At 43.6% G+C, this 23,137-nt stretch overlaps 1 protein-coding gene across 1 annotated transcript in view; it reads left to right on the top strand.

Annotated features, from left to right (window-relative positions):
• The window catches only part of FREM2 (FRAS1 related extracellular matrix 2), a 211,593-nt gene that overhangs the window by 142,720 nt on the left and 45,736 nt on the right, over positions 1–23,137 (top strand). Inside the window, exons 7-11 of the mRNA XM_014604798.3 lie at positions 14,045–14,194; positions 18,105–18,314; positions 18,976–19,173; positions 21,468–21,632; positions 21,724–21,906. Of these exons, the coding sequence (XP_014460284.2) occupies positions 14,045–14,194; positions 18,105–18,314; positions 18,976–19,173; positions 21,468–21,632; positions 21,724–21,906 (906 nt within the window). The remainder of the gene's footprint in view (positions 1–14,044; positions 14,195–18,104; positions 18,315–18,975; positions 19,174–21,467; positions 21,633–21,723; positions 21,907–23,137) is intronic.

Here is a 23,137-nt window from a genome sequence, read left to right as displayed (position 1 = left end):
TAATAAGAAAAATTAAGTCTTTAGGTAAGGATTATGTCACAAATCTTTTGCCTGATAAACTACACATTCTTACCAGTATTAGATATAAATTGAGTAAATTACTCTCCCAGAAGGCAGAGTATGCTTTATAAAGATTACGCCAAGATTATTGGGAACTGGGGGGTGGAATGTGCAAGAAGGTTACTAGCATGCAGACTTAAATCCATTGTGGCGCCCCCAACTGGCGCTTGTGAGTGCACTCCTGCTCTGTGGTCTGAGCCCCTGACTCGCCTGCCAAGACTTGATGGAATTGTAAAAGGAGGGGTTCAGTAGTATTCCTTCCCCCTTACCCAAAGATGGGGATACTCATGGGTTTCCCATGGTTCTTCTTGGGGCTCTGCCTCCCTTACACCCCATCCACTCACCAACTGCGTGGATCTTCATGGTTGCACACCAGTTCTGGGCTATGGCCCATCTATTAGCCTGAGGGGCCTCCGCCTTCTCGGATGTGGATGGGGCCCAGGCTTGGGAATTCAGCCTGCCTGTCCTTCTTCCTCTTGGGTCCACCCCGATCCCTGCGCCGGCCCTGGGGCCTCAGATGGGTGCTTCAGGGCCAGGGTGGATACGGCCAGTTGTGCCTCCTATGGAGAATAGCCAGCCGTGAGCCTCTCGTGCTATGGGACCGATGTCTGCAATGTCCCAGCTGGCTTCCAAATGCTGCCCTCACCCATTTGCCATAGGGCAGAGTCAGAGGGCTCATTTGTGCCAGCGTCCCGGGCCTCAGCTGGCTCTGCATCTCGCCGGCTGGCTTCTGCCCCTCATTCGGCTTCTGGTATGGTTTTTGAATCTCCCATGGTGGTGGCCTCAGCTGACATAATTGACAGCTGCTTGAAGAGCCAGCTTGCATGGCTCTTTCTCTGCCCCGGTCTGCCTCCTAGGTAAGTTTTCAGTGAAGTCAGGGTCCCTGTTCCCTTCTCCGGGAGCATCGGGGTCTGCCCCCGGGTGCTTCCAGCCCCCGAGGGTGTATCCTGCCACTACATTCATCTATAAAAAATAGCAGACAGATGAGACTCTCTGGAGAATATGCATATGACCCAATAACAAATCAACTAGCAGTTCAGTCATTTCTATTCTAATTTGTACAGTGAGAATCTGAATGATACTGGTGAAGAAATAGATATGTTCCTGGATTTTACATCCCTAAAAGAAATTTCAGAGGTGAAAAGGAAAATTTTTTGAGACTCATAGTTTCATAGTGCTTAGGCTCGGAAGGGACCTAAACAGATCATCAGGTCCACCCCCCTGCCCTGGGCAGGAATGAATGTGGGGTCATAACACCCTAGCCAAATATCTGTCCAGCCTCCTCTTGAGGACCCTCAAGGTAGGAGAGAGCACCACCTCCCTTAGGAGTCCATTTCAGAGCCTGGCAGCCCTAACTGTAAAGTAATGTCTCCTGATGTCCAGCCTGAACCTTCTCTCTAACAATTTGTGGCTGTTATTCCTAGTAATCCCTGGTGGTGCTGGGGGGAACAGAACCTCACCCAATTCCTGCTGGTTCCCCCTGGTGAGCTTGTAAACAACCACCAAATTGCCTCTCAGCCTTCTCTTGTGGAGGCTGAACAGATTCCAGCCCTTTAGTCTATCTTCGTAGGACATAACCTGCTGCCCCCTCACCATGTGAGTGGCCCTCCTCTGGACCCTCTCAATGGACCCCACATCCCTCTTGAAGTGCAGCACCCAAAACTGGATGCAGTACTGCAACTGCAGCCTGACCAAAGCCACATAGATGGGAAGGATCACCTCCCTGGACCTGCTTGTGATGCATCTGTAGATGCACAACAAAGTGCAGTTAGCTGTACTGACTGCTTCCTCACATTGGCAGGTCATGTTCATCCTGGAGTCAACAATGACTCCAAGATCCCTTTCTGCCACTGTGTTGACAAGAAGGGTGTTCCCCAGCCTGTAGGTGTGTTGCTGGTTCCTTCTCCCTAGATGCAGCACCTTGCACTTGTCTGTGTTGAATTCCATCCTATTCTCATCCACCCACCTCTATAACCTGTCTAGATCTAGCTGGATTCTGTCCCTCCCCTCCAGCATGCTCACCTCACCCCACATCTTGGTGTCATCCGCGAATTTGGACAGCATGCTTTCCACACCCATATCCAGATCGCCGATAAAGATGTTGAACAGTACAGGCCTCAGGACAGAGCCCTGGGGGACTCCACTGCCCACATCCCTCCAGGTCAAAAATGACCCATCCAGCACACTCTGGGTGCGACCATCTAGCCAATTTGCCACCCATCTGAAAGTGTAGTTTTTTTGAGAGAATGTAGTGGGAAACAGTATCAAAGGCCTTCTTGAAGTCCAGGAAGATGACACCTCAGCACCTTCATCCAGAGACATTGTGACCTAATCATAAAAGGAAGCCAGGTTAGTCAGGCAGGATCTACCCTCAGTGAACCCATGTTGGTTGCCCCTGAGCATTACCTCCTCTGCTGGCTCCTTGCAGATGTGCTCCTTGATAATTTTCTCAAAGGTCTTCCCAAGGACCGAGGTGAGACTATAGTTGCCTGGGTTCTCCTTTCTCCCCTTCTTGTAATGGGGACCATATTGGCCCTTTTCCAGTCCTCTGGTACCTGTCCAGAGCCCCACGAGCACTCATAAACCTATGCCAGGGGCCCTGCTATGACCCCCACCAATTCCCTCAGCACCCTCGGGTGAAGAGCATCTGGACCTACTGATTTAAACATGTCCAGCCCCTCCAACAATTCCCTAACTAGGTCATCCCTGACCCTAGGCATGGCGGTGCCTCCCCTGCGTCCGTCCATAATCCTAGTGGGGGAAATGTCTCGGTCCTTGTTCAGGAATATGGAGGCAAAGAATTCATTAAAGAGGACTCCTTTGTCATTAGGTTAAATAATTTTGGCCTTAAAGGATATAAACAAGGATATGAACAGTAATAAATCTCTGGGCAATGATGGCTTTCCTGTCGAGTTTTATAAAAATAATTAAAGATCTATCATTACTTCAATTACTGAATATATATAATGATAATAAAAACCAAAATACATTACTAACCAGTTTACGTGAAGGTATTATTTCTATAATTCCTAAGTCAGGCAAGGATTCTATTAATTGCTGTAACTATAGACCAATTTTTTTAATGAATGTAGACACCAAAATTCTAGTTAAAACTTTATCCCACACATTAGAACATGTCCCCCCTATGTTAATTCACAAAAATCAAGTAAGAGTTAGCAAAAAAAGGCATGGTTCAGATCATGTACATCTGGATCTTAATATAGGAATAGCAGGACAAAATTCCAAAGTTCTTATGGCTCTTGAATCAGAAATCCTTTGATTCTGTTTCTTGGAGGTTCCTTTTTGTATATTACAAACTGGGATTTGATAAAGCATTCATAAAGTAAATAGAGTTCTTATATACCAGTCCTTCTTCAGAGTTGTACCAATAATATGTTATCTGAGCCTTTTCCCTTGTAAAAGTGGATTCAAGGTTGCCTATTACCCCCCTTGTATTTGATTTAACATTGAAACCTTTGGCTACAGCTAAAAATAAGAATGATATAAAAGGTACTCAGGTAGAGACAATTAACATAAAATCCTGTTGTATGCAGATGATGCACTAATACTTCTGTCACAGCCTGGGAGATCAGTTCCTTTCCTTCTCTCATTAATCAACAATGTTAGCAGTCTTTCTGGTTATAAAATTAAATGGGTTAAATCTGAGTTACTTGGAGTAAATAATTATACCACAATGGATATGTTAAGCAAATGGCAGTTTTAATGGCAATCAAAACATATAACTTATTTTTATATTAAAATATCCTAAATATTATTGTTATTTTCTACCAAAACTTTCAGAAGAGTTTTTGATGTTATATTACAGGATCTGAACAAATAGAGCAATTTGATAGTATCCTTGTGGGAGGCACATTAATAGTTTAAAAATGAATGCCTTACTTCACCTAATTTATCTATTTTGTAACCTACAAGTTGTAATTCCCCATTGCTATTTTATTAAAATCAACTCAGTGATCAACAGGTTCTGTGCGGAGAGGATAAAAGAGCTTGTCTTCAGTTAAAATGATACAACTACCAATTGAAGTGGGTAGCTTTCAACTTCCAAACCTTTGGCAACATCACAATGCCTTTTTAGTAAGTCATGCTAGGTACTGGATGACTGATGTAAGTGAGAGCTCTCTGGTATGGGTAGAATTTGAACAGGCAGTTAGGTTTACAACTCAATGTGTGCTGGATCCAGCCCCAGTCCCATACGCCATATCACACCTGCTCCCCTGTGCACTACATCAGGCACCAGTCTTGTATGCCAGATTTCACCCACCATCCCTTAGCAAGTTTGTAGATGACATCAAGCTGTGGGGAGTCATAGATATGCTGGAGGGTAGGGCTAGGATTCAGAGAGGCCTAAAAAATTGCTGGATTGGACAAAAAGAAATCTCATGAGTTTCAATAAGGGCAAGTGCGAAGTCTTGCACTTAGGACAGAACAGTCCCATGCACTACTACTGGCTGGGGACTGACTGACTAAGCAGCAGCTCTGCAGAAAAGGACCTGGGAGTTACAGTGGACAATGAACTGAATAGGAGCTAATAGTGGGCCCTTGTTGCCAAGAAGGCTAATGGCATACTGGGCTGCATTGGTAGGAGCGCTGCCAGCAGATCAAGGGAAGTGATTATTCTCCTTTATTCAGCACCGGTGAAGCCACACCTGGGGTACTGTGTCTAATTTTGGGCCCCCCACTACAGAAAGAGTGTGGACAAATTGGAGAGTCCAGTGGAGGGCAACAAAAATGGCTAGGGGGTTGGGGGAGACATGATTTATAAGGAGAGGCTGAGGGAACTGGGCTTATTTAGTCTAGAGAAGAGAAGACTGAGAGGGGATTTAATAGCAGCCTTCAACTACCTGAAGCTGGGTTCCAAAGAGGATGGAGCTAGACTGTTCTCAGTGGTGACAGATAACAGAACTAGGAGTAATGGTCTCAAGTTGCAGCTAGGGAAGTTTAGGTTAGATATTAGGACAAACATTCTAATTAGGAGGGTAGTAAAACACTGGAACAAATTACCCAGAGAGGTTGTGGAATCTCCATCCTTTGATGTTTCTAAGACTTGGGTAGACAAAGTCTTGACTGGGATAATCTAGTTAGGGATGGTTCTGCTTTGAGCTGGGGGTTGGACTAGATGACCTCCTGAGGTCCCTTCCAACCCTAATTTTTATATGATTTCTATGATTCCCCAGCCCAGCTGCATGTGAACATTTCACTTTTCAGCTGTACTGGGCTTCATCTAAACTTAACAAATTAAAGGTACTGCCAATAAATATATCTTGAAGATGTGATGCATTCTTAGTCTCATGCTTTGGTCATGTCCTATTATCAATTATTTTTGGAAAGAAATTATATCAGAGTTAACATGATTTTGAACACAGCACTGATACCTTTGGCAAATATGTGTACTTGGGTATATACTTAGGGAACTCAAACTGAATCATTTCCAGTTTGCACTCTTAAAGTGGACCTTACTAGTGAAACATAGGATTATATTACTACATTGAAAAAGTAGAACTTCTCCAAAGGTCAAAATCTGGTACAATGAGATCGCACAGCTGGCATTGATGGAGAGAGGCTTGGAGAGAAGTTTACCTGCTTTGAAAAGTTTGGTGCAATTTAGAGAGAGTTCTTAGAATATTTTGGAAACTAAATTAGTATTTCTTATAGGCTTGTCTTTTCTTCTATAGATTCATAGATATTAGGGTCGGAAGGGACCTCAATACATCATCGAGTCCGACCCCCTGCATAAGCAGGAAAGAGTGCTGGGTCTAGATGACCCCAGCTAGATACTCATCTAACCTCCTCTTGAAGACCCCCAGGGTAGGGGAGAGCACCACCTCCCTTGGGAGCCCATTCCAGACCTTGGCCACTCGAACTGTGAAGAAGTTCTTCCTAATGTCCAATCTAAATCTGCTCTCTGCTAGCTTGTGGCCATTGTTTCTTGTAACCCCCGGGGGCGCCTTGGTGAATAAATACTCACCAATTCCCTTCTGTGCCCCCGTGATGAACTTAAAGGCAGCCACAAGGTCGCCTCTCAACCTTCTCTTGCGGAGGCTGAAAAGGTCCAGTTTCTCTAGTCTCTCCTCGTAGGGCTTGGTCTGCAGGCCCTTGACCATACAAGTTGCCCTTCTCTGGCCCCTCTCCAGGTTATCCGCATCCTTCTTGAAGTGTGGCGCCCAGAATTGCACGCAGTACTCCAACTGCGGTCTGACCAGCGCCCTATAGAGGGGAAGTATCACCTCCTTGGACCTATTCGTCATGCATCTGCTGATGCACGATAAAGTGCCATTGGCTTTTCTGATGGCTTCGTCACACTGCCAGCTCATGTTCATCTTGGAATCCACTAGGACTCCAAGATCCCTTTCCACCTCTGTGCCACCCAGCAGGTCATTCCCTAGGCTGTAGGTGTGCTGGACATTTTTCCTCCCTAGGTGCAGCACTTTGCATTTTTCCTTGTTGAACTGCATCCTGTTGTTTTCTGCCCACTTGTCCAACCTATCCAGGTCTGCCTGCAGCTGTTCCTTGTCCTCCAGCGTGTCCACTTCTCCCCATAGCTTCGTGTCATCTGCAAACTTGGACAGAGTACATTTGACTCCCTCGTCCAAGTCACTGATGAAGACATTAAAGAGTATCGGTCCAAGGACCAAGCCCTGCGGGACCCCACTGCCCACACCCTTCCAGGTCGAGACCTACCCATCCACCACGACTCTCTGGGTGCGACCCTCGAGGTAATTCGCCACCCACCGGACTGTGTAGTCATCCACGTCACAGCCTCTTAACTTGTTCACCAGTATGGGGTGGGATACCGTATTGAAGGCCTTCCTGAAGTCTAAGTATACGACATCCACCCCTCCTCCTGTGTCCAGGTGTTTCGTAACCTGGTCATAGGAAGAGACTAGATTGATCAGGCACGATCTGCCTGCCACAAACCCGTCCTGGTTTCCCCTCAGCATAATTTGCCCTGCTGGGCTCTCACAAATGTGAGCCTTGATAATTTTTTCAAAGACTTTACCAAGGATGGAGGTGAGACTGACTGGCCTATAGTAGCCCAGGTCCTCCTTCCTCCCCGTTTTGAAAATGGGGACCACGTTAGCCCTTTTCCAGTCCTCCAGGACTTGGCCCGTGCGCCACGAGCGTTCGAATATTCCCGCCAGTGGCTCTGCAATGATGTCGGCCAGTGCCTTCAGCACCCTCAGATGGAGCTCATCCGGGCCTGCCGACTTAAAGGCATCCAGTTCTTCCAAGTGACTCTGCACCACCTCAGGATCTACGTATGGAAGTCTGGTGCCTTGCTGCTGCCTCTCTACAACCCCAGTGAGAGACTTGTTGTGCCCCTCACTTAGGAACACTGAGGCAAAGAACTCGTTGAGGAGTTCAGCCTTGTCCCCCCTGTCTGTCACCAATTGTTTCTGCCCATTTAGCAGGGGTCCTATTCTTCCCTGGGCCTTCCTTTTACTCCCAATATATCTAAAAAACAATTTCTTGTTGTCTTTTACTTGGGTTGCCATCCTCAGCTCCATGGTAGCTTCGGCCTGTCTAACTGCCTCCCTACAAGCACGAGCAGAGGAGGTATATTCATCTTTAGTGATCTCACCTTGTTTCCACTTTTTATGTGCTCCCCTTTTGGCCCTTAGGCTGCCCTGGATTTCTCTGGTCAGCCATGGAAGCCTCCTGGTCCCTTTCCCTCTTTTGCCTCGCTCGGGGATCGTCTTGCTTTGTGCCCAAAGGATCGTTTCCTTAAGGCACAGCCACCCTTCTTGGGCTCCCATCCCTTCAAAACTTTTACTCTGCAGTGCGTCCTTGACTAATCGCCTGAGTGCATTGAGATCAGCTTTCCTAAAGTCTAGCACTTTCACTCTACTATTTACCTTACCCACTCAACGTCTTATGTTGAATTCTATTATTAGATGATCACTGTCTCCCAAATGGCTACCGATCTGGAGGTCCCCTATCATGTCATCCCCTGTTGCCAATACCAGATCCAGTATGGCATTCCCCCTAGTGGGACCATGCACCTCCTGTGTCAGGTGGAGGTCCTGTACACAGGTTAGAAACCTGCGTGAGCGATGGGACCTTGCTGTCTGCATCTCCCAGCAGATGTCCGGGTAGGTTAGGTCCCCCATGACTACCGCCTCTTTAGCTTTTATGGTCTCCGAGAGTTGCCTCAGGAGCCTCGCATCTATTTCTTCCCCTTGGTGTGGGGGTCTGTAGCAGACCCCTGCCACCAAATCCCTTTCTCCTTGCCCCCCATGTAGCCTAACCCACAATCCTTCTACTTCCTCAACCTTGGATTCTGTCTTGATGAGGGTTGATGTATATTGCTCACTGACATAAAGTGCAACCCCCCCCCCACCTTTCTTCCCCAACCTGTCCTTTCTGTACAATCTATAGCCCTCAATATGTACCGCCCAGTCGTGGGATGAATCCCACCAGGTTTCTGTTAGCCCCACTAAGTCGTAGGTGTTTAGTGCAAGCAGGAGCGCTAGTTCATCCTGCTTGTTCCCCATGCTCCTAGCATTAGTATATAGGCACTTGAGCCCTGCGACTGGTGCCTTTGCTGCCCCCCCGCTCCAAGTCCCAAAGGGCCCATTGTTTCTTACCTTCTTGCTTCTTACCTGTTCTGTAGTGCTGGTCTCCCCATGGCTTTCAGGTTTCCAATGCTCTCTTCCCTCCTCCTACCCCCCAACGTTTTATTGTTTGTGACAGACATGTACATAGTTGAGTTTGACATGTATAGCTGATATATATATGTATTTCTGATGTTTGTGTTGCGTTTAAAAATTAATACAAAAAATAAAAAACCCTCTTAAATGGGATGACTTGCCCCCTCCTTCACTTCTCTGCTCTTCTTTCATATAGTCTGAGGGATTTAAAAATTCAGATAGTAACTGCTATGCACAGGAAAGGGAATCTGAAATACAATTTATTTCAATCTCCGTGTTGAACATGAGAAATCAGATTGAGGGTTTTGTCCCTGTAAAAAGCCAGAGAACTTTTCACAAAGCACTTCCATTACCATATCATATTCCAATCTGTTCTCAGTAACAGAGTTCTGTAAGTAAATTCTATTTAAGGTTTCATTATCTGTCTTCACCTTTGTCCACTCGCACTGAAGTAAGAAATGCAAGGAATTTGTTGGCCTATGCACAAGACCCACTTGAATAAGTTTAATAAGATAACACACTCATCTTTACACACACACACTTTGTACACACTGGTACACAAAGTTGAAAGTTCAGGAAGGGAGTGAGATGTGTAATGTGCAGATCTATCATCTGCCAGTGCAAACTATGTAAATAAATGCACAAAATGTAATTTTGCATTAAGGTAAACTATACCAGGAATTCCTGGGAGAAGTTTAAAATAAAATACCTTCATTTTACTTGCTGAAAGGAATGAGCTGCTTGTCTACTGATGTCCAGTGTGTGTGGGGTTTTTTATTCTCAGGATGGGGGGGTGAATTATAAGCAACAGAGTAAAATGAAGGTTTTTATCGTTTCAAACCATATGTGTTCTTACCACTCATAATTCCACAAACTCCTCTCTCTTCTTTGTTATGCCCATTGCTACATTTGATTTGAATTTAGCTACTCAGCTCTTGGGAGAAAGGACTATACTCCTACTCAGCTGTAGCACTCACCTCAGTAGGGAGGTATTGTAATAAAAAATAATAAATAAGAGTGTGCCTACTCTTTTCATTATTTACCTTCTTTAATTCTGGTTGGCAGAGGCAGTACCATATTCTTAAATATATATTCATTTTGTTTGGAATATCATGTAATTGTTCCCTAATATCTAATTCAGCAAAGCATGTGAGCATGTACATGACTTCAAGCATATGAGCAATCCCATTCCTGATCAGCAAAGCAAATATTAAACTCCCATTAGCTTTCAACAGGATTTTATCACAAGTCTTAAAAGTATACACGTGGTTAAGAGTGCTGATGACTAAAGATTGAATAATGCATGTACTTAAAGTCAAGTACTTAAACTTCATGGCCTTGTTATACCTTACACTCTGAGCCACACAAATGTTGATTTGTGTTAGTGCTAGCTTGGAGTTTGGAGCAGTTACCCTTAGTCTAGAAACCTTCTCTGACTGTCCCTGACCTGCATAGCTGTGATTTGCCACTAGAGATCTGATGAGCAGAGGCACAACTAAGAGCTGTAGCTGTCAGTTGCCACTAGAGGGCTGGTGAGTCAGGACAGGATAGAAATCCCCACTGTAGGGCCAGGGGTTTGAGAGATCCTGGGTTACTGGAGGACTTCCACTTGAATGGCACATCTGTGGGGAATGGCCATACCTTAATGAAACAGAGCTGGGAAGTCTAGATCAGAGAGAATCCTGCTGTGGAGTGGCATAACTTTGAGACACATAACAGGTACTTAAAACCACTTTAAAATGTTAATGCAGGAGTGGGCAAAATACAACCTGCGGGCTGCATTTGGCCCACCAGCTGATTGGATCTAGCCCACAGGCAGGCACCCACCAACTAATTGTATCTCGCCTTGCCAGTGGCTGCCCCTGCTGTGCTCTGCACGGGGCTGAGTCTCGCCCACTCCCACTTGGGCCAGCACGTGTTGCATTCCCAGCCTCCCCCACCAGACAGTGCCAGCCCTGGCCAGAAGGCACAGTTTTCGGGCAGGGCTGCTGCTGCCACTGGCCAGTGAGCTGCTGGACTCCCCCAGCCTCCAGTGACTCCTCCTCCTGTCCTTGCCTGCAGTGCTTCGGGCAGCAAGTAGGGAGGGAAAGCAGCCTTGAGGGGAAGGGTGGGCTGAGCCTGCAGTTCACTTCGGTCCTGCTCGTGCATGGCTGGGTGGAGGAGCATGTGGATGGAGGCAGGGTGGCGGGTAAAGGAGCTTGGTTGCTCACAAAGCTCCACCGGACAGGCACAGGACAAGCAGGTGGAGTGGGAGTAGCAGCAGGAGCCAATGCAGCCCTGCCGGGCAAGAGCAGCAGCAGGAGACAGCATGCACTTGGTCCAGCCTTGCCAGGCAGACACATGGACTGGAAGCAGCAGAAGCCAGTGCAGGCTTGGCTGCAGCCCCGCTGGACAGATGTGGGACAGAGACCAAGGGTGCCAGGCTCAGCACACCCTCCCTGACCTGCTTCCCTCTCCTAGGGGCTTCTTTTGCTGCCTGCCAATGGTATCTGCTTTCCCACCCTTTGCAGCATGCTGCGATCCAGACAGGTAGTGCTGATTCTCCCTTCCCCTCCCCCAACCGGAGGAGGGGCTGAGCTCAGCCACGTCATAAACAGCAGGCAAGGGGGAAACTGGTGGGGGAGGAAGCGCCCCCCACACACACGCACCCAACCCAACCACACCCCACACATGCAGCCACACCCCCTCACACACCCCACCCTCCACCATACCCACACACACTCAACACTGATCCATATACCCCACACCCCAACCACACACCACACCATACTCACACACACACCCCCACCATACCCACACACACACCTCCCACCTCAACCACATACATCCCACACTCACACACATCCACACATATACTCACCTTCCCACCACACATACAGCTACACCTCCCCACACATGCACCCACACCCCCTGACACACTCCACCCCCACCCTACCCACACACACATCCAACAGTCCCAAACACCCCACACATACACCCCACACCCACACACACCCCACCCTCACCATACCCACACACATGCCTAATAGTCCCATGTACCCCACACCTCAACCACACACACCCCACACATGCCACACATACACCCACACCCCACACATACCCACACAATAATTATAAGAACCCACAGATAAGAAACACCTGTCTTTGTTTTAATTTAAAGTATATTTCCCCATTTAACAAAAGACAATTGAAGAAATAAATGAGGAAGTTTCTTTAAAATGGAAAGCAGTTGCCTAATATATTACTTTACTTCTAAAAAAAATAGAAAAGTATAATAAACCATTGTGTCAGAAATTGATGGTAGTATTCCAGTTAACATTTTACACGCATCAAAATAAAAAACTTCATAGTTATGCTTCCCAGAGTATCCATAACTGTGTCAAAATATTTTGTATTGTTCTGGGTTTTTTTTACTTCATAGCCTTAAGTATAGCACAGTGATCATATCACAGTAGTTAGTTTATAAACTTCTTTATTTGTAAAATCTCTACCAATTTGTTGTATTGCAGTAGTGTTTTTCCTGTTTTGATTTGGAGTTTTTGAATTGGAGTTATTAAATAGGAAAAAGGTACAGTTGTGCAGGCAGCTAAAATGTTTGAGTGTACTGTGATTGAGTGTACTGTGACACATACTTACACTAAGCAGCGGGAGCTCCGGAAGGCTTCAGAAAGCCCAATATGTCTGATGTTTTTTCTCTAAGCCCTGATAATGTGAGATTTAAATTGTTTGTGCATCTTCAGGATACCATATACAAAGTCACCCTCTCCCCCCACCCGGGTAATATATTAAATTGAATATTGTAATAGTGAAATAATGAACATAAATTACTGGTGAAATGGCTAGTCATGATGGGTCAGAAAAGGTCAAAAAGGATTTTGATTTTTGTATTCATTACCTTTCTTTAAAATGTCTTATATCTTTGTGTAGAATATAGTGAAGATTACATGTGTCAGAGTAATAGATATCATTAACATTAATAAACATTCGTAGAATAGATTACAACCAGTAGGGTTTATATTAGTATTATATTTATTTATATAGCACCATAATTATTCACTCCTTAGGCCCTCTCAACACCTTACAGGTATTGTGCAATTAATTGGTTCATTGTGCAATTACCTTGAGACCAGCTACACGTACAAAGTAGCTATCATGCCATAAAAGTTCCAACCAATTATAAAGTTAGACCTCAAAAATGTGCGCTAACTTTATAGCTGGTAGCTATCAAGCTTTAATTAGCACATGTAGCAGGGTCTTCCCTGGGGCTGGGAGCCCTGTAAGGTGACAGGGCTGGCAGCCATGGGGATGCACCATGCCTGGCCAGGGCTGGGAATCACACAACTGAGGGGACTCAGTCTCAGCAGCTGCTGACTCTGGGTCTGGGCAGCACAGGGACCCAGACAGCAGCAGCTACGGACACTGGGTGCCAGGACTCAACAGGGTCCCAGCAGTCAGGGGACATGTCTGCCTCAGGAGTGCATGAAACCCTGGGGCTGCAGGATTGCAGCTGCTGTGATCTTCCAGCTTTGGGGGTGCATGAAACCCATGGGGCTGGGAGATTGCAGGAGCCATGATTCCTTAGCCCTGGGCATACATAGGGCACCCCCATGGCTGGGATCCCCTCAACTGAGGGGGCTCCCAGCTGCAGGAGCTTGTATCTTGCTGGTGCAGGGGGAGCCTGGTATTTAATGCACAATTCCACAATCACACCTCCGGCCATGCATGTGTGGAATGGCAGGAGGTGCAACTGTGTGGAGCCTGCATTACATTCCATTTCTCCTTTACCTGCACATGTAGAGGGGTCCTTATAATATTCAGCATTTTACCGTAAGTAAAATATGCTAAACTTAAAACAAGAAATCCTTTTTCTGTATAATTTAAGGATATGAATAGCTGCAGAGCAATAAAAAAATTACACCTAGAACTTATCACCAGGTTGAAATTTGGTGGAAGAGGCAATATTTCATTAAAAAAAAAATAGGCAGGACTGGCCAATGGTGATTTGTGTCTTGTTTCATTAATATCATATCTGAATGTCTTACGTTAATTAATGTATTCCCAGCAAAAAGCAGGGAAATACTGTTATCCCCATTTGACTAATGAGGAACCATGGCACACAGAAATTTACCAAAAGAAAATCTGTGGTAGATGGGAGATAAAACCCAACTTTCCTGTCAGACAAGCATCCTAATTAGTGAACCATTCTTCTTCTCTCATTTTATATATATATATATATATATATATATATATATATATATATATATATATATAAAAAGATTTCAACATTTTGACAGGTGTTGTTTGTTTTTTCCTAGAACCAGCTTTCTACTTTGGAGATGATGAATACTATGTAGATGAAAGTGCTGGCTTCATTGAGGTGCACGTCTGGAGAACAGGAACAGATCTCTCTAAATCTGCTACTGTTACAGTGAGGTCTCGCAAATCTGAACCAGTAACTGCAGAGGGTGAGTAATTGTTATGCTCCTGCTTCAGTTTTTGTTCATCTCTCTTAACATGGAGCATTGATTAATTTGGATGGGTTAATGCCCACAATTTTTTCAAGTATAGCCCTTGTAATGGCCCACAGAACTACCAGGCTAGGTGCTGCACACTTGTATTTGCAATGAGCTTTCATAAGAGATGATCCTCAATCATCTGGAGAAAGGTATGGGTGGAGTGTTCAGCAGAATAAGGAAAAACCCGTGCTCACAGTGAGATGATTCCTAGTAAGTTGGGTGTAAAATGGACAGGATAAGGAACCGTGAAAAGGTCTGGCTAGGTGTTGTATGCAATCTAAAAAATGAAAGTCATGGGGAGGTGTTGATTACCCTCAACTCCCATTAGTTTCAGTTGAGTGAATGAAGCTGCTTAGTACTAAACACAATATAATTGACAGGCAAGCATACTCTTCTGTTTTAGATCTACTGATTATTCTGATCACTGAACACATCTACACGTGCCCGGGACTGTTCAGTACCCTCTGGTACTATGCAGTCCCAGTGATGCACAGTAATTTTTCGATGGTTCATCGCCGTAGCTATAAGCTACGGCAGTGTAGCATCAGCATCGTGGTTTGTGCCCGCCAATGCTATATCGTTGTAGCAACAAGCTATGTTGCTCTAGCTTATCGCTACAGCAATGTAGCATCTCATGTAGACACACACACTAAGTCAAAATAATGGTTTATTTGAGAGCATTAAAATGCAGCACTTAGAAAGAAATGGTAACAAAGCCAGTTATCAGGTCCGGCACTGACAGATATGGGTCCAAAAATTCATATGCTGTCTCTCATAGTCTGTTGCTCATTGTCTTGCAATTCTAGGGCTACGGTTCTGGCTGGCTCATCCGCCTGCATTACCTACTCACCTCAATTTGCCCTACTTGCTGTTGAGTATCTAGTAGCATGTGCAATAGCCTCAGTTGTGGCTCACTACAGCTTTCTCAGAACCTTTGTCTGCATGTTCATGTTCTAAATCAGTATCTGGAGGAAGAAGCTTCCAAGGCTTTCTTTGGATGTAAAGAAGTTAAAAAGAGTACACATTTTCCTAGGTTCTTGCATTGTGCATAAACAGGCATTTGTGTTAGCAGTTGAAATAATTTTAAAATAGTCCAAGTTATCTAAATGTTACTATTATGTGAGGTAGATATGGAATTCTAGTGTTTAACATCAGTACATCTTTCCACATTCTTGTGCTTTCGCATGGAAAATGAGATTAGCAGGATATCTAAAAAGAATGTCTGTTTATTTCAATTTTTATCTTATGGTCTGCCAAGTTTACCTCATCCTAAGTATTGAAAGTCAAATTGCCTCAGTAGCTACTTAACTGAGAGAAATGTATGAATTGGACATTTAGGTCCTAAGAAATTATTCAGAATTATTGAAACGGATTCAGTGCCAATACCGTAAAAACACATTATGTGCCAAAATCAGTAGAGGCCTCCATTTAGAACTACAGGAATTCCTAAGCAGCCGCACTCAGGCACTGTATGCGCAGAAGCAAGTCAGAATATGTGCTTCAGCATCAAAATCGCTTACTAAGTTCTAAAGCAATTCTTACTGGCCAAGCTCTGCTTAAGTCCTAGGAGAGGGTCATGCCCTTATCGTTATAAAACTACAACCAACTCTCATCTACAGCCCTGCATTTGATTCAAAACCTGTGGTGGTGTCACTGCCCATCTTCATGCTCATTGGACTAGGGCTTAGAGCAGGCATGCAGAAAATGAGAGACTTGGTATCTAGGTCCCTGAAGGGATTTGCACTCAGATCTTGCACTTGAGGGTGCCATGGGGACCAAGCTATAGAAAAGACTAGGTGGGGGCACTCCCCTCCCCTACACTCTTGAAGGTGACCCACAGGCCAGACAAAAATGCAAGAATCATAAGGCCAAAAGGAGAACAAGCTAAAAGGAGCTGGTGTCTGTTGCTTAGTGATTGAAGCACTCCTTTGAGAATAAAATGGGTAGACAGTGCTGTAGGAAGCAGGGATCAGAACCCACAAATTCCCTCTCCCAATGACTAAACTATGTAGGAGGCTTCCTGCGCTAATTATGCATTTGTCATTAAAGAGTCATCTCCTGAAATGTGCTTGGCAGCAGAGACTCCGCACCACATCCTCAGGAGATCTTTAAATACTAGATTATAAAGGCAGGCTTCCTCTTGTTTATTCGCAGCACTGTTTATAAACTATGCCTAGAACCCATACCTCCCATGTTCTGGGTAAATGCTTTAACTACTAAGCTATTGAAAAAAGGTCAGCATCAGCACTGCCATCATCTTGAATCACCTATCTCTGGTAACTGAGTACATAGAACTCTCAAAGGTGTAATCAGGTGTGAACTGCAAGTAAATAGAAATATGTGATGGGTAGATTTCAAAGGAGTGAGAGTTCAGACACATTCTTGTGCTTCAGTGCTTTCCATGGGCTACCTCTAAATACCTCTGGGCTTTTTGAATTACCTTTTTAAGAGATATATTCCACTACCTCTTCTCTATGGAGAGCACCTAGATGCATCAAAAAGCTAGTTTTCTCTGCAGCTTCCTTGACTTCATAGGGATCCTAAAAGCCTGAGTCATTTTTAGTCAACCTCCTTGGTCATTTGCTCAAAAGTTAAGTATTGCCCTGCTTAAATTTCAGTGCCTACTTAGAGGAATCCTGTCCTGGATGCATTTTAGTTCCAGAAAAAATGTAATGGCAGAATCTATGTGTCAAGGGAGGAAGAATCATAATTCATTAGAGAACCTGTTAAGTAGAATGTGGGGGGTTATTTTCAACAATGTGCCTATGAACTTCAATCAATTCAGTGATGAGCTTATTGAAATAATACAACAGGCTGCATACCAGAGCTGACTGAAAAGCAAGGTGTCGGCTTTATGGCAAATGTTGGTAATAATGAAGATCCATTTGGTTTGCCATAAGTTAAATCAAAACCAAATGTTTTCAAAATTTCCTACAAACTGGAAGCTCCTTGAATCTCGCAGCTGCACTCTGAAATTCCCATTCCTTTCGGTGTCACCATAGAAAATTTGTAATCTGTTCTGCTATATAATGGTCTTCCCAGAAAGTCACATAAAGGATTGCTCTACACCTAAGATGTAGATATACTTTTTATGTCCTTGTGTCCTCATGTAATTCAGCATCCTGTCTCCTGGGCTTTCTTCTAGTTGGTTTTTTATTCCTAAGCAAACTCAAATCAGCCCGTCTTTGCAACTGAAGTGTGCCAGGCCCCACTTGACATTATCTGGGCCTAATGTGATTCTTCTTATTTCCTCTTGGACTTTTAATCACCATTAGCCAGGGAAGTCTAAAGTCTGTTTGCTTTCCGCTCCTCCCTACACTGGGTTTTCATTCTTGCTATGTTTCCTTTGAACACCATTAATTCCTTTCAATCAGTTCCTTGACCTCTTTGCTTTCCTCTTTTATACTAATCACATAATCTGTAGCATTGTCCTTTAGAATTACAGGCATAATATTAGCTTTCTTTCCCAAAGAATCTTCCTCTCTTTCCTGGAGCCTCTTCCAAAACAGTTTTTGGTCCCAAGCTCTAATTCTCTCTTAGTTACAGATTCTATTTACTTATATGTCATTAATCTTGAACAACAAGAGGATAAAAAAGAAGACCAGAATCAAGCCTGGTATAGTTCTTACCAGTAAATAAAAACGGTCTGTCTAACACCAAGCCACTTTATTTCCATTACAACAAAAAAGTAGTTTTAAATTTATGAACAGTAAAAAATAAAACATTTATTGACATAAATATTTATGTTGTTATGAGTTATTAAAAATCAGTCTCCTAGCTATGTATCTATTATTTATATCTATATCTTTAATAAGATTCAGTGAAAGTCAGGTGATTCAAATTCTGTTTCTGTTTGTAGCTGGGGTAGATTATGTAGGTATCAGCCGTAATTTGGATTTTGCACCCGGAGTTAACATGCAGACTTTCCGTGTGGTCATTCTGGATGACCTTGGACAGCCAGTGCTAGAGGGAGTTGAGAAGTTTGAGCTTGTGCTAAGAATGCCCATGAGTGCCACCCTTGGAGAACCAAGCAAAGCCACTGTCTTCATCAATGACTCAGTCTCTGATTGTAAGTACATATTAACTTAATTCAAAAAAAACCTGTTTATATGATAAAGTTTATCCCAATAGACCAATAGACCTAGTATCCAGGAATGGCATTGAGAAACATGACCTTACTGAAGTTGTGATCTTTTGAATAAGATGTAAAACAGTAGCCCTGACCTCTTATGGTCATTATGAAATTCCATGGTGTTTACCAGCCTTACCACACTTTAAGGCAGGTGTAATATTTCTCACTCATTGCCCTCAAACCATAGGAAAAATTCACCTAAGGTCTGACCATATGCACATTTACACTTTTTTTTACACCAATGTAATTATACATACTCCAGTGAAAATTCCTCATGTATTGCCATGTGAGATCTGGATCAGGACCATAACTTTCAGAATCTCACATGGCAATCAGAATCAAGACCATAACTTACAGTCCATTCAAGGAATTCAGATGCAATCCATAAGTCAATAGGAATTTTGCTACTTAAATCAGTAAGGCCAAAATTTCACCCTTTCTGTTATGGAAAATGTACTGTACTATATAGATCAATTGCTACCTACTAAGAAGTCCATCATACACCTTATATAATGTGTCACATAACACAATAACACAAATTTGTAGAGATAGCAAGTGACATTTTTCTATATATTTATATTTATCTCTGTTTATCTAGTGCCTAAGATGCAATTTAAAGAGCCTGTATACACAGGCAATGAAAATGATGGAGAGATTTCTGCCATGATATACAGGAGTGGGGATACCCGCTACACATCTACAGTGCGATGTTACACTCGGCAGGGATCAGCCCAGGTAATGATGGACTTTGAAGAGCGTCCTAACACTGACAGTTCCACCATCACCTTCCTCCCTGGTAAGCTCTGGTTCTTATTTAAAAGCCTTTATTGTATCAGAATCTGTCTGATTTGTTTGGTTATATGAGTTTTGCTTAAAGAAAACACCAGAGTAATCTGAAGAATAGAGTTCTTTCCACAAAAAAGCAGGTGTGTGTGCACATATGTTCCTCAGGCCATTCTATCTCCATCCTAAATTAGTGTGAGAATCTGTTGGGAAGAAAAAGTCATCCCTTTGGAAAGTCCATGCTGAGCAGATGAGTCTTTTTGATAGTCTTCAGCCTGGAGCAGATTCAAAGCAATTCAACAGGTGACAGTGCAGAACAGTCACCATGAGGAAATCCCCGGGAACTTTGCCTCCCTCATAGACAGACCGTTGGTAATGCAAGTGATTCCCAGCAGAATGGGTGAAGGACCAAACTTAATTATTGACTGTAAGCTTTCTTTTCCTGCTTTCTGCTAATTTCTCATTTACCAGTCAGCCCTTTCTAAAACAACCTGTACTGCCAGTCACATAGAAAGATGAGCTTATTAAAGGAACACAAGAAAGTATTGTGGCCCAGCAATATATTTTTGTTTTCTTATTCAGTGTGCTCAAACTTTTTCCTTCTGTATTTTTGTAAACATGATTTTTCCAACAGTATGTAGCTCTTAGGATCCATTTAAGGTAAATTAATTATATAAATTGGATAACTTTGCATTTTGTTTTGCTTCTGTGATATCTCTTCTAAAGAGTGGGTTGTTTAGTCTACTTTGCTTAGAAATTAATTTCACTCTTACTTCTTCTCAGAGTGGCCTCTCCATGCTGCTTAGTTTATAACCTACACAGTTTTGCAATTGCCTATGTACATCAGTGAAACAGAGGGTCTAATGTGTTAGGACTAATGCACAAGCCTTTTGAAAGAACAGAAATTAGCAGGTGATTAGGGATATTCTTTTGCAGTAGCCTTGGTCTGAGACAAGGGTGCCAGTTGGGATCATATTTTAGTTCTCTAGGATTTTTGCCACCAACCTCAAGTCCTGTCTCAGGTGCTGGCATTCCAGTTGAATTCTCTGCAGTGCTCATGATGTAGAACTGAACAGAACAGATATTGTGAAGAGCATATTGCAAGGTCATGTAAATCCAGGCTTTATTCAAAGTAATTAGGATTGCATTTATGTCTAGTATAAGATGAAAAAGGAATTCCACAAAGCTCTTTGGTAGATTTAACTTCATTTTGTGGATTTTTTTTACCTGATCTATCATTCATGAAGGAAATAAGGATTTCAAAAAATGAACCCAGCTAAACACCCTGGATGTTCCCAAGAGTCCAAAATATTTTGGGATATCCTTTATTGGACCAACTGCATAGTTGAGAAAGCTGTTGGTCCCATCCTCGGGTTTGAATGGTCCCCTGGGTGTTGCCAATATTTACCTGACAAAATCAAAATCTCACATTGTGAAAAATGGGGACCAGTGCAACCACCAGATTCTCACAAAAGGAAGATATTTGTGCTCTTGTTTAAGACTGCATCCCACCATTCTTTCTGTGGTCATATTCTGGCAGGATCCATACTGACAGAGTTCACTGTCCACCTTGCACATAATTTTAAACATGGGCCAAAACACAGTAAAGTGATGCTGTTACATTTGTTTCCTGTGCTGTTTTCCACATCAGATCACACAGATTGTAGCATTAGGAACTAGAATTTTAGTCATGCCTTTTTCCCTGATACCCTAGATAGCCTTGGGCAAATTACTTAGGCGCATGTCCTTGGAGGTCGGTGGACATTTTAATTAAAGCAGTTCCCTGGCAGCTGCTCTAATTAAAATGCCTCACTGTCACATGTATTTAAAGTGGCTGTGGGATGCTTTTCTAAACCTCATTTGATGAGGTTTAGTTAAAGCGCCCCATGGCCATTTTAAAATGCATGGGGGCTTAATACATGTGACGCTGCAGTAACACTGGAATGTTCTAATTAGAACAAAGAATCTAATTGGAATGCCAATGAGTATGTGTATAGGCAGAAAAAAGTTTCAGTGTGTCCAGTAACTGTAGGTACATTAATTTGTGGCTGTTCAACTTAAGACACTGGAGATATCTCTAGCTGGAATCAATAAGAGCTGTGAGAGAAATAAAATTATGGCTGTGAGCTGCCATAATTAGAGGGGCCAAAATTAGAGGTTATTCTTGAAACCTTCCTGTTTCTCTCTCTGCACCTGACAAAAATAACACTTTTCTACCTCTCAAAGACACTGCCGTGTACTGTACAATACTACTGTGAAACTGCTGTTAAGCTCTACCTAATATTACTTTGTGCTTAATGATTTCAGGTGAGACTGAGAAACCTTGCACCCTTGTCCTTATGGATGATACTGTCCATGAAGAAGAAGAGGAGCTGCGTCTGGTTCTTGGCACACCACAAAGTGATTCTTTCTTTGGTGCTTCTGTTGGTGAACAAAATGAAACCTTAATAAGGATCAGAGATCACGCAGATAGTGAGGCATTTTTTTTTTTTTTGACACAAAACATACCATATCAACTTTGGCTTTTGGGCACCTTATTAAATACCTTTTTCTACAATTACAGAGGCTATTATTAAATTTGGAGAGACTAAATTTAGTGTAAGTGAACCAAAAGATGCAGGAGAACTGGCAGTGGTAAAAATTCCAGTGCTTCGTTTGGGTGATACATCAAAGGTCTCCATTGTGAGAGTTCACACAAAGGATGGCTCTGCTACATCAGGAGAAGACTACCACCCTGTGTCAGAAGGTATGAAGAAGTTCTTTGGCTTTTGCTCCTATTGGTATCACATCCACTTGATCGTTTCCTTTGTGTTTGTTGTGCAAAGTATAAAGGGAGAAAAGACTTAGTGAGCAAAGTTACTTTGCAGATACATTTCTTAGAACCTCTTGCTTTCAGGACTTAATGGCCACATCCAGACGAGCACAGCCATGCAGTATGTGGTGCTGCACATATACTGCATGTTCTGTTCTCCACCCTGCAAGGGAGCAATGCAGGGGGGAGGGGTTTGACCCCTGGATAGCCAGGGGTCAAAAAACCTGCAGAAAAAAAGGCACAGCAGTACACATGGGGACAGTGTGTGCTGCTCAAAACTGGAGCGTGGCTGGTCGGAGCCACGCTACACCTGCCAGCTAGGCTCCACATGGCAGCATTACCAGTGCTGCAGCCCTGAGAGGCCCCCAAGGACCCCAGGTAAGGCTGCTAGGGGCAGCACAGTGCTGGCCTCGACCTCCCCTACCCAACCCAGAATAACTTGCCGCGTGCCAAAGGGCACATGGCACAGGTACATAGCAAAGTGTGCAGCTGCTAGTTGTCCCTGGGGAACCAATCATCCACGCATGTGTGGACACAGCCAATAGGTCACAAAAATCCTGGGAACTTACCAGAAATAAACATCTAAAAATAATATAAATCTGAATGCTTTGCATAAAGCATTGAAGTAAAAGAAAAAAATAATAATGTTTTTGTAGGTCTCCATCAATCTTATCTGACTCTGTTAATGTTGTTTGGGGTTAAGTATTACTAGTCATGTCAAGCTTCCTCAGTCTGGACATTCTGTGCCCACTTTGTCAGGATACTGTCTGTGATGCCATGTCCCTAGTGAACTTGTTATTCCAAGAAAGAAACCACAGACTTTGATTCTTAGTAACAAAAGCACAGCCAGGTTTATTGTTCATAAATGGGCTTAGATACCAGTATCCCTGACCCACTGACACGTAGTGCTACCTGGATCATTTGCAGGCATGTTACAAACAAAAATAACCCTTAAGCCCTATACAAGGTGCTAAGTGTTCCCAGGCCCCTTTTACACACCAATCAGAACAACTTCATGTTTACAGGATACACATCTGAGTTCTCACCAATTATTAAAACACATTTAGGTGGTATCATCCTACTTCTCACCAGTTAGTGCAGCCTTCCCGCAGGTATGGACACCTGTGGCCCGGTCACTTCAGTCTTTGTTTTGGTGTTCTGTACT

Source organism: Alligator mississippiensis, chromosome 1 (assembly GCF_030867095.1).
Source record: "Alligator mississippiensis isolate rAllMis1 chromosome 1, rAllMis1, whole genome shotgun sequence".
NCBI lineage: Eukaryota > Metazoa > Chordata > Crocodylia > Alligatoridae > Alligator > Alligator mississippiensis.
The sequence above is the reverse complement of the archived record's forward strand: the minus strand, read 5'-3'. Positions and strand labels throughout refer to the sequence as shown.